At 34.9% G+C, this 12242-nt stretch overlaps 1 protein-coding gene across 8 annotated transcripts in view; it reads right to left on the bottom strand.

Annotated features, from left to right (window-relative positions):
• LOC127882338 (filamin-A-like) overlaps positions 1 to 12242 on the bottom strand; it is a 114654-nt gene that overhangs the window by 7660 nt on the left and 94752 nt on the right. For all 8 annotated transcript variants that reach the window (XM_052430908.1, XM_052430911.1, XM_052430912.1 and 5 more), the window contains 5 exons: positions 10828 to 11001; positions 8057 to 8212; positions 6294 to 6497; positions 4260 to 4412; positions 1196 to 1324 (listed from right to left, as the gene is read on the bottom strand). In XM_052430908.1, coding sequence (XP_052286868.1) covers positions 1196 to 1324; positions 4260 to 4412; positions 6294 to 6497; positions 8057 to 8212; positions 10828 to 11001 — 816 coding nt within the window. The remainder of the gene's footprint in view (positions 1 to 1195; positions 1325 to 4259; positions 4413 to 6293; positions 6498 to 8056; positions 8213 to 10827; positions 11002 to 12242) is intronic.

The following is a 12242-nucleotide window of genomic DNA, read 5'->3' as shown; positions in this document are numbered from 1 at the left end:
CAAATTTACAAATTCAGACGAAAATAACCTATCAAGATACATTTTTAATTCTTTACGTCCAATTCAATTCCAAATGTATATCACTACTTTCATTTATTAAATTAAAAACTAAATATAATTTTCAAAAACTGACCAAAACAAAAACACAAGAATAAATATGCTGAAACATTTGCTAAGTGATAACCCCATCAAATGGCCGAGCTAATACAAGCATTAAACTGTTGGAGGCCTGATCAGAGGAGATGGAGTGTATTTTAATGAGCACTAACTACATTCCATGCTTCCTAGGAAATATATTTACATTAAAACATTGAATGAAGTTTGCAATCATTTGTTTAAATTTTTTATCACTAAAGTCTAGTAACTCATTTGTTGTGCCCCTACAAGTAATATCACATGCAACATTGAGTGTATAATGCCTTTCATGTTTTACAATTATTCTTATGAAATCAATTTTACAGTCAACAAGTTTTGTCAATCTTGACTAGAATAGAATGATGTAAATGTGATTGAAGTTCCGAAAAAATCATTAACGATGCAATATTGAAAATAATTAACAACTTAAAGCATGTTGACCAAGGCCTGAGTGTGAGACTACAGCAATTAATATACATGAGGCCTGCTCTGGGAATACTGGGCTTAATGCATGTGCATAAAGTATTTTCCAGATTTCAGCCGAGCCTGTATTTTTGTTTAAAAGAGATTTTGTTTACACTACAAATTCAACAAAAGCAGAAAGGGTTGTCCCTGTTTAGTCTGTGCAGACTGCACAGGAAATGCTGGGACGATACTTTACGCACAAGATTGGCTCGTATAAAATCAACAGATACCGCGGTTTCTAATTTGACCCAATGATTACATGCCCTTCAGTCACTACAGCAACATCATGATGCCCTTGACAATATATTGAGTGGTGTTCTGAGAAAAATGGGCATAATGCATGTGCGTAAAGTGTCGTCCCAGATTAGCCTGTGCAGACCGCACAGGCTAATCAGGGACAACACTTTCCGCCTAAATTGGATTTTTGCTAAGAAGAGATTTCATTTAAACGAAAAATGTCATAAAAGCGGAAAGTGTAGTCACTGATTGGCCTGTGCGGACTACATAGGCTAATCTGGGACGACACTTCACGCACATGCATTATGCCCAGTTTTCTCAGAATGCGACTCAATTGTGGGAAATATGAGAGACATACCTGGAATCTTGAGGCTGAGTTCACACTCGCTGCCCACGTGGGTTATATCCACAGCCTCACGGTGACGCATGATTCGCTCAGTGATACGCTCTGATGGCTCGCCTCCTATCTTCACCTTGAATGGACTCTCTGTAGTACAATGAAATAATGTGTCTCTTTCTTGAAGTAAAATTTTAGTTCACGATTGCTTTTGTTTTTTATTGTTGCTGTTGTTTTACACATGTAATTTTATTTCAATTGTGTGTTTTTTAACGTCATAGCGCCAATAACTCATGTCTTGTAAAAGTATCTCAATATGCTTTCGCCAACCGGTACACTTTCCTTGAATAAACAACATTCTTATTGCAAAACAAAGACAAAATACATGTATTATTGTGTCACTAAAGACAAAGTTACATATACAGAGAAGGGGTAAAGGCCCATTATTGTGGAAAAACTGTCAAACAGAGGTCTGCCTTTTACAACCTGCTTTTATACAAACATCACTTTATTTATACTTTCTGCTCTTTATTCCATTTAAAAGAAGCTATTTACATGCAATTATTATTTGCAAAGCTTCAAAAGTTGATATACATTGAAACTCCAAGATAGATATCCAAGCCGCAAACCCAGGTTATAAACTGACTGCTTTGCATATTCTATTCTTTTTTTTTGCCATGGTGGATTTTCATTAACCAATATACCCATTATGCATATAAACCCTATCACATCAAGTACTGGATTCATACCCATTTTTGAGTGTATTTATATCTGATAATCCCATAATTTAAGAAATAACAAGTCAGGCCACTTTTGACGATAAATGTCTTAAGGAATTTCATAAACACAGACATGCATTATTTTTAAGAAGTGTTTATTGTACAGTTAATTATGAGACAGGATTTTTTTTACATTGAACATATGCAAATCAAAAAAATGAAATGTGCACACATCAGACACTTCTAACAATTAATTTTAACAGGCAATAAATAAGGGAATTCAAATTTAGATAAGGTGCAACATGTTCAAATTATTATCTGAAGACAGGGAGAAAATAAAATACGAATTTAATATCTTTTTGCTTGTTAGGTTTTTCCATTGCATTACAAGCAGACAGTATTTAAATAATTATTGTCTACTATTAACAATGAAATGAAATATGCCTAGATAAACTTGTCAGACCTGTCCATAATTCAAAAGATCGATAGGACATAAATAGAAACAGCACGCGCAACACATATAAACACATGCTATTTTTCACACCTTTATTTGCATCAAACAATAGATTATTACACTTGATCTGTAATGCTCGAGCATGGGAAAGCCTCATGAAATATACTATAGCCTATACTATAGACTATATATCAGCTCAATTAACTGCGCCATATTAAGTGAATTAAAAAAATACTTAAGACAAGAACGGTAGGTTGGATAAAAATGGAAGACAAGACCCATTTGCTTTTTATTGGATTCAGCGTTGTACCAGAGCGCCTTATATTGGATTTACAGTGTAACTACAAGATTCACAAATTATACTTCAACTAATTTTCAAGATTGCTGTAGGCAACTGAATATTGGCACTGTAATCAAGATAAGGACTGAGAACATTCCAAAGATTGAATTATATCAGATAATCCAGTGTTCTACATATATAACACCTCTACCTGGATTCCATAGAGAATCTTAAGATATAGACTCAATGCAGTATCAGTGTAGAAGTAGTGTATATATACATATATCAATGTTGTACTGATACAAAACATGAGTTCACATCAATTTTAGCAAACATGGGATGATGCTGTATCACACTACCCTCCAAGCTATTATAGACAAAGTGATAGCCACATGTTGAGATGCTCAATATATTAGATTTTGTTCTGATAATAGAACATTATGTTCTTCTTGCATAACCACATTTCCAATTTGGACACTATCCTATATTTAATGTATTGTGTTCTTGATTACAAGATTATCAAATGATTTTTGTATTCTCAGTGGAAGTTTCAAATCAGTTAAAAACAAATGTGTAAATGTAATATCTAACATCTTTGTTTTAACAGTTTTGTTTTGAGATTTCTAGGGAGCTTTAAAATGCATGTAAATGAGCAATTTTAGTTTAACATTTAACAAAAACATTTAATTGCAGTAAAGAAGGTCAGGGCACCAAAAACAAAACTCTTGTTTCTTAGTCTTAATAGGACTTTAAGCTTGGTCTGAGATATCAACCAATGTAAAAACCAGTGTCTGAGATATCAACCAATGTTAGAACCAGTGTCTGAGATATCAACCAATGTTAGAACCAGTGTCTGAGATATCAACCAATGTTAGAACCAGTATCTGAGATATCAACCAATGTTAGAACCAGTGTTTGAGATATCAACCAATGTTAGAACCAGTGTCTGAGATATCAACCAATGTTAGAACCAGTGTCTGAGATATCAACCAATGTTAGAACCAGTGTCTGAGATATCAACCAATGTTAGAACCAGTGTCTGAGATATCAACCAATGTTAGAACCAGTGTCTGAGATATCAACCAATGTTAGAACCAGTGAGCAGCGGTCTGGAGAAACTTGGCTTGATGCATGAACAAAAATGTGTCGTCCTAGATTAGCCTGTGCAGACCTGATCATTTAGTTTAGAAAATACATAATTTAAACAAAAAACTCAATAAAAGCAGAAAGTGCTGTCCCTGTTTGACCTGTGCAGATTATACCAGATAACCCTTTCAGTGCTGGAACCGAATTTTGAAGGCCTTTGCAAACAGTTTGGATCCAGATGAGACGCCACAAAACGTGGCGTCTCATCAGGATCCAAACTGTTTGCTATTCTGATAGTATTCTTTGAAATAAATTGAAGAAAATGCTAATTTTAGAAATTCAGCAGACGACATTTTAGCAGACGACAAATTTCCCAGCATGCAAAGGGTTAATGGAGGTCTCTTCTAAACAACTGCACAGGCTAATCTGGAATGACACGTTAGGCACATGCATTAAGCCCAGTTTTCCCTTAAAGGTCTGTTAGCTTTGTCTGAGATATCAACCATTGTCAGAACCAGTTACAACCACCCTTGCCCGTAAACTTACTGTTGACGTGTTCATCGGCAAACTTGATGTTGATGATGTAGGTTCCCGGCTCGGTGGGTTTGTATGTGACCCTGCAGGTACCGTCCTCGTTGTCATGGCACTCAATGTCAGCCTTGCTGGGGCCCTCGATGGACAGGCTCAAACCTCCGTAACCTAGGGAATACAGGGAACAGGGAATCAGTGGCATTTCTTGCTTTTAAATGTACTGTTGTCTTATTATGCCTTTCTATCATCCTTACATATTTTATTAAAGCTGGAAAGTTCAGGAACAATAAAATAGGTAAGTTTTTTATTTACATACTTGTTTAATAATTGTTTTAATGGTAGCAATAAACAAAAGTGTACATCTTAAGAATATTGATTAAACCAAAAATTAAAATGAGTTGTTTATGAGCCAAAAAACAATGACACTGAAACAATAATGTTGATTCTCTAATTGTACTATTTTATTGTTTTTCTAGTTGCAATTTCTGGTGAACACTATGCGAAATACTATCCATCAGAGCGTCCATATCACTGCATGTGTATTCGTCATTATAGGTTTGTTTATAATGGACATAAAAAATAAATTATATCAGCGAAAAATGTATCAGAAAACGACAATCCGAAAAATGTATGTGTTTTGCACATGAAATAAAATGTGCATATTGTTTAAATGCCAAAAAATAAAAACCATTTACCTCAGAAATACGTAATCAAAATATAATTGGGTAAACATATTGCTTTACAATATGCTATTGAGCTGTTTAACTTGGCTAATTGATCACTTAGAATATTTCATGATAGTGGACATGTGCAACATTTCGTTGACTTGTAATAACTTCAGAAAGTAGCGACGATATACTGTCAGTTATCGTTTATGTCCGTGCCATCGGCTAGCTAATCAGAAATGAATAAATAAAATACTGGGCAAAGTCGGTACCGAGCGCAAAGACGATGAAGCTTTAACAAAATATTAATTTCGTTCTCAATTTATCGCGCTTTCAAACGAATTTCCCCTACCCCCCCCCCCTCCCCAATTAAAAAAATATCTAATAGAATTTTCATTCATCTCAAAATCGACCCTGGTCGGCTGAAATCCGGATTTCCGGAATAATCCGGAAAATTGACACTCCTGTACAACTGGATCTACGACATATTGCAGTTTCAGGAAGGGAGTTTAAATAATAACTGTGTTTGTTGTCTTAAGATAACTCCAGTTTTAATAAAAATCTTAATGCCGGTAAATCACAGTTGAATCAGGCTACTTTATTAAACCAAAGTTTTAAACAAGACATGGCCACTTTAGAGCTATTGTAAAAACAAGACTATTGCCAAAAAATAAAGTCACCTAACCTGTAGCTATTTTAGAGAGATTGTCTTTGTTAAATTTAATTAAAAGACTGTAGTTTACTTGTTAATTATTCATGTCTAAATGACAAATGAAATGATGTGCATAACCTCCATATTGCCATCTGGCCATGTTTCAAGTTTCATGAAAAAATATGCAGAACTTTTAAAGCTATTGCAGGATCAACCATTTTCAGCAATATTTCTAGTCTAGTTGTTGCCAAAGCAACCAGAATTCTTGACATAGGAACAAAATGAAATGACGTGCATAATCTCCATATTGCCATCTGTCTATGTTTCATGTTTCATGAAAAAATATGAAGAACTTTTTTAAGTTATCACAGGATCCCCCATTTCAGCAATTATTCTTTTCTATTTGTTGCCATAGCAACCAGAAGTCTTGACGTAGGAACAAAATGAAATGACGTGCATAATCTCCATATCGCCATCTGTCTATGTTTCATGTTTCATGAAAAAATATGAAGAACTTTTTAAGTAATAGCAGGATCAAGAAAAGTGTGACAGACTGACAGACACACAGAGCGCAAACCATAAGTCCCTCTCCGGTTTCACTAGTAGGGGACTAATAAACATAAATACCCTTCTATTTCATAAATTATCCGCAAACATTAAAACGTTAAAGGAACTTCAATTAGTATCAGCAAGTATCACGCAGTTATAATCTAGGTAACGGTGCCCACTCACCTGCCTCCCTGGTGTCAACAATAAACTCGTTGATCTCGTGTGCCATGCCCTCCTCTAATCCCTTGCCGTAGACCTTGACCTTGTCAGCATTGCCCAGCTCCGTCTCTCCCACGGTGATCTTGAATGGGCTGTTGGCGATGTGCTGTCCATTGCGGTAGACATTCACAAGGTGCTCCCCAACCTCACGTGGCGTGAATGAGATTCCTGAAATTTGCAAATTACAGGTATGCCATGAGCATAGCCTAAAAACTGTATTGTTCAACAATGTCCTTTTGTGTGCATTACTTTTCATTTTTATAAGCAGAAGGAACTAGAGCTTTGTCACAGACGTGACGAATACCCCCACATGCCGCATTGACACATGATATTTTGCATGTCGTCTTCACAAAAAACAGCTGACACCATGCTCAATTTTTAAAACGCACTAAGTGACCCCTTGACCTAGTTTTTGACCCAGAAAGGCCCATGTTCTAACTTGGCCTTGAGATCATCTCCATAAAACTTCTGACCAAGTTTGGTGAAGATCGGACGTAAACTACTTGAATTAGAGAGCGGACACCATGCTGAATGTTAAAAAACGCACTAAGTGACCCCGTGACCTAGTTTTTTGACCCGGCAAGGCCCATGTTCAAACTTGGCCTTCAGATCATCTAGATACAACTTCTGACCAAGTTTGGTGAAGATCGGATGAAAACTACTTGAATTAGAGAGCGGACAACATGCTGAATGTTTAAAACGCACTAAGTGACCCTGTGACCTAGTTTTTGACCCGGCAAGGCCCATGTTCGAACTTGGCCTAGACATCATGTAGATACTACTTCTAACCAAGTTTGGTGAAGATCGGATGAAAACTACTTGAATTAGAGCGCGGTCACTTAATACGGACTGACAGACAGACCGACAGACCGACCAACCAACCGACAGACAAGTTCACTCCTAAATACCCCCCTAAACTTCGTTTGTGGGGGTATATTGAACCTTTATATTTCCTGAACAGGTATGATTAGGCTCTATAAGAAATGTTCAATCTGTTATTTTCTTATTCATGACAGAATAAAATGGCCATTTAAGTCCTTCCTAAATTAGCTATAGCTCTGTCACAAATGTGACTAATACAGCTGCAACCCATTTCCTGATCAAGGGAAAATTACAAAGAAATGTGTGATCATCGGGAATTAACAATGCATCTTAAAAATCTTCACTTCATGATGTTCATATATTTTATATTTTGATTGAATCCTATGAGAAATGTGAAAGTAATTCCCTGCACAAACTTTAACATCTTATGCTAATAGACCACCTGACAGTGCAACTGAAATATACCTCTTCCCTGCTGAGTTATGATGAGGGAACCAATACGTCCATTATATGAGTCGCGTTCTGAGAAAACTGGGCATAATGCTTGTGCGTAAAGTGTCTACACAGGCTAATCAGGGACGACACTTTCCGCTTTAGTGGTATTTTTCGTTTAAAGGAAGTCCCTTTTTACCGAAAATCTAGTTTAAGCGAAAAGTGTCGTCCCTGATTAGCATTTGCGGACTTCACCGGCTAATCTGGGACGACACTTTACGCACATGCATTATGCCCAGTTTTCTCAGAACAAGACACATATATTCAATAACATACAAAGATGGCCCTATCAGAACATGTTGTAAATGTAACCACCCTCGTTCTGGAATAATGGGGTCTAATACATGGAGGTAAAGTGTCGTCCCAGATTAGCCCGTGCAGTCCGCAGAAGCAGGCTCAAATGCTGTACATACCAAGATGTCCATTCGGGAGGCGTTTGAGCATGCATGGTTCCTCGTGGCCAGATGGAGACCTGATGGAAGCAGTCAGGTTGGCAATGTCCGTCTCTGTCACCTTCAGAGAGACCTCACTGCTGCGACCAATCTGGGCCCTCTGCTTAGGCTCTCCAGCTGAAGTGACAATTAATTGGTTTGGTTACTTGATTTCATATTATTTAACTATCAAATATTTCATTTAAAAATATATTGTCCATGTTTTGTTCTGATAATTTCAAGATTGCATCATTTTGCTGTTCTTTTTTTTTTTTCAAATATAAATGTATTTTGTAATAAATTAATTATGTTTTAATTATGTTTTACTCTAAACAAACCTGATTGTTTGTGTTATGTGTTATTGATTTGATGGCATCATTTTGTTGCAGGGGAAACATGTACCTCTTCTACATTGGTAATTTCATATGAGATATTCGATTAACTGGTCCATAACACGTATTTAAATACAGACTCAGATTTAATCACAATACTTAGATTACGAGTACATTGAAGTCATAAATGAAGGATGCAATTATTTTGTGCATCAAGTTCATTAGTCATTTCAAATCATTATTGAAAAGTATGCAGCTTTTGATTGGTTCTTAGAAAGGACATTATTTATTAACAAAATTATCACAATTATTTCCAAAAATATTGGTTGTTAGAGAATTCGTTAATATACATAAATTGATTTCTGTGTGTAAAATACAGGTAAAATACAACATCTTTATCAAAATATTTTGCTGGGGAAAAAACTCTCAAAAATACCATGTCAATCAGTATTTCATGCCAACATTTTAGAAATTCCAGACAGTTTTTATCTACACATTAACAGTTGTGAAGTATCTTCTCCTTCCACAACAACTCAGGTGAAGAAAATTGAATTTTGAAGTTTTTAATAGTTTTTAGACATTCTTTACCATAATTACAATCTTTATACACACCCCTTTGGGCTTATCGGAAAATGAAAGTTAAACTCCATAAAATTAGTAATTATAAATTGAAATAAATACGTTTATATAAATGCATTTGTTTATTATGTTTTTAGCGAAAATAGCCACAGTAAAAAACATGCCATTGAAAGTGTTAACATTTACATGAAGAATAGAATTGTGTTTCATCATGAGAAAACCTTCCTAAATTACAAAATATGTGATTTTGATATTCCGATGCATATCTTTGTTTGACAATGCTAAAAGTTTCTTGCAATTTTTCATTATATTTACAGAGATTACATGTATTCTGGTATTTACTAACATTTATATATAAAGAAGTGAAATACATGTACACATTTTCTGTGACATTTGATATAAAATTGTATTAAAATATAACATTATAGTTATACCCTTCAAATATAATTGTGTTATTTTAGGTTTCTCATGACGCATTACTGAATACTACTGATTAGCATTTAACTTTCGACAATTATAAATGTAAATGATATTAAACTTTTTCCTTGTCAATTAAAAGATACAAATTGAGCCGTTTATATGTTACATTGGTTAAGTTTTCAACAGCAGCTTTAGCTATATATTCCTTTGTCTGCCCAACAGTTTGGAATACACCAATTATAGTAAATTCAAGAAATTACCACAGTTCTGTTATTAAAGGGGCCTTTTCACAGATTTTGGCATTTTTTTAACTTATTCATTAAATGCTTTATATTGATAAATGTAAACATTGGATCATAAAAGCTCCAGTAAAAAATCAAGAAAAAAATTTAAAAAAGGAAAAGAACATTGCCCGGAGCAGGTTTCGAACCAGTGACCCCTGGAGTCCTGCCAGAGTCCTGAAGTAAAAACGCTTTAACCTACTGAGCTATTCCGCCGAGTACACATTCTTGACGTATTTTATACCTTATATAAGCAATCTTCGTAGTTTCACAAAATTTAACGACAAAAACAGAACTCTCCAAATTATTCAATCGTTTCGCGTTGCAACGCTTTATAATTTTTAGGTTTTAAAATCGTCAAAAGATGCATATAATGGCTATATTAGAGCATGGTTAATGTTCAGTATTACTGTTTCCTCACAAATATCATAACTAAAACAAAAACTTACGAATCTGAAACAACTTCTTTCAATTTTGTCAATTTACCAAAGCGTGAAAAGATCCCTTTAAGGCATTATTTAATTACTGTCTGATCACAAACTTATAATACAAATGAAAGGCAACTTTTACTGCAACATAATTTCAGTGCATAAATTGTGTTGCAAGATTTTTTAGTATGGCAACCTTCCTCTTTGCACCCCCCCCCCCAAATTTTTTTAGATATTCCCCAAGTAACCCAAGATACAACTGTGCATGCACAAGTGTGCACATGATAACTTATCAATATTTAACATTCACGCTCAGAATGTTGCCAACAAACAAATATTTCGGGCGTTGTTTCTAATCTTTATGGTTCCTTTGCGAATTAAATTCATATAGACTACATCCATTAAAATCACCATGTTATTGTTGATTGCCAGAAATGTTATATGTTTTTTTTTTTAACTTAACACTAGAACATTGAAGAAATGTAGTTAATGGCTGTAAAGAAAACCTTGTTCACTTTGGCATCTATTTTGTATTACTTAAGAATTGACCTGTAAGACCCTTAAACAGTAGGTAAGATTTTCAAAACAAAAGCAATTTTGGGGAATGTTCTCATCTACAATTGACTTTCCACTCATTTGTTACAAACTAATCTTCACTAATGTATTTATCTGTAACACACTGACAGTAAATGAACACATTTTTTCAACATTACCTGTGACTTTAGCGACAAAAGGTGAGCCAGAGATGTTCTTGTCTGCAAACTTGACAGTGATGTTGTACTCGCCGGGGGCGGTTGGCAGGTAGGTGACTGTGCAAGTCCCGTCCTCATTGTCCTTACACTTGATCTCGGTCTTGGAGGGACCCTCAATAGCCAGCGCAAGGCCACCTACACGACATTGAGTTGCTTAAGTAATCCAAGAGGTAAGGGCAAATCAATGGATAATAGTATCTGAGCCGTGCTAAGAAGTTATGGCAAATAAATGGATAATAGTATTGTGTGTGCATCTGAGAGCTATGGCAGTACTGATGTGATATGTGCATACCATTTTATCATGTTCCAACAACTTAGTAGATCGTGGGAAGAGCTTAAAAACTTGTGGAAACAAACAAGTAACTGGTGTTAAAACAATAAACAACAAAACTATTGCATAAATTACAGACAAATACAAATAAAATAATAAATGTACTTTGTTTATTTGTAATGAAAATTCTTCACACAAAGACATTATCCCTTCATTAACTGCATTCCAGCATATTTTGTGTAAGAACACGTGTAATAATAAGCCATCTTTGACCGAATTTAAACTTTCAACAGATTAAACTTCAAACCATTAAGTTTTATGTAAAATGCCAATAAAGGCACAAGAAATAAAATGAACATAAGTCTTAATCAACCAACTCATCAAAAACTGCACTGGCATGTAACATGAAACACAAACATTAAGAGTTAACTCATTACCCAGAGCCTTTGCTGAACGGTACTCGAGTTGTTCATTCTGTTTTTCCGTAAAAATCAAAGTTTGTATGTGCATCAAGTCTGCGATTGTTTATTACAACTTCAGACAAAAGCCCTTGAAGATTTAAAGGAAGTAAAAAGATATTTGGCTGAAAGCTTGACACTTAACCATTTCAATAAACAACAGCAAACTGGAACCAATTTCTAGTATTGGTATGTGCCTGTTTATTCAAGTGAATAGGTTCTGGATAGCATCGTTGCATAATTAAAATAATTAACTTTTAATGATCTATGAATTTCTTAGAAGAGTGATATACATTTAATTAAATTGCAATCTTGATTTATTAAATATTAGATTGATGCTGCCAGGAATATGAAGATATGACAAACTTAGAAAGTTTAAGTAAAACAAATACTGCAAATACTCATCATACATATATCAATTAAAGGCTATATGTAACTGACTAGTTCAGAACAAATGCAACATTATCTCAATGGGCAACACCTAGGTGACTCTCTCCCTAACAACAGTAACTCATAGCAACACATAACTGCTCTTGCATTCTTGTTAAGAATGGAAAAAACTCACATGATAGATTGACCAACCATGGTTCTTCTCCTACTTGAACCACTCCATAATTTTACTTCACTCCCTTAGGTAACAGTAATCC

The sequence above is a fragment of the Dreissena polymorpha genome, chromosome 5 (genome assembly GCF_020536995.1).
Source record: "Dreissena polymorpha isolate Duluth1 chromosome 5, UMN_Dpol_1.0, whole genome shotgun sequence".
In the NCBI taxonomy this organism is placed as follows: Eukaryota; Metazoa; Mollusca; class Bivalvia; order Myida; family Dreissenidae; genus Dreissena; species Dreissena polymorpha.
This window is presented reverse-complemented; position numbering and strand designations above follow the sequence as displayed.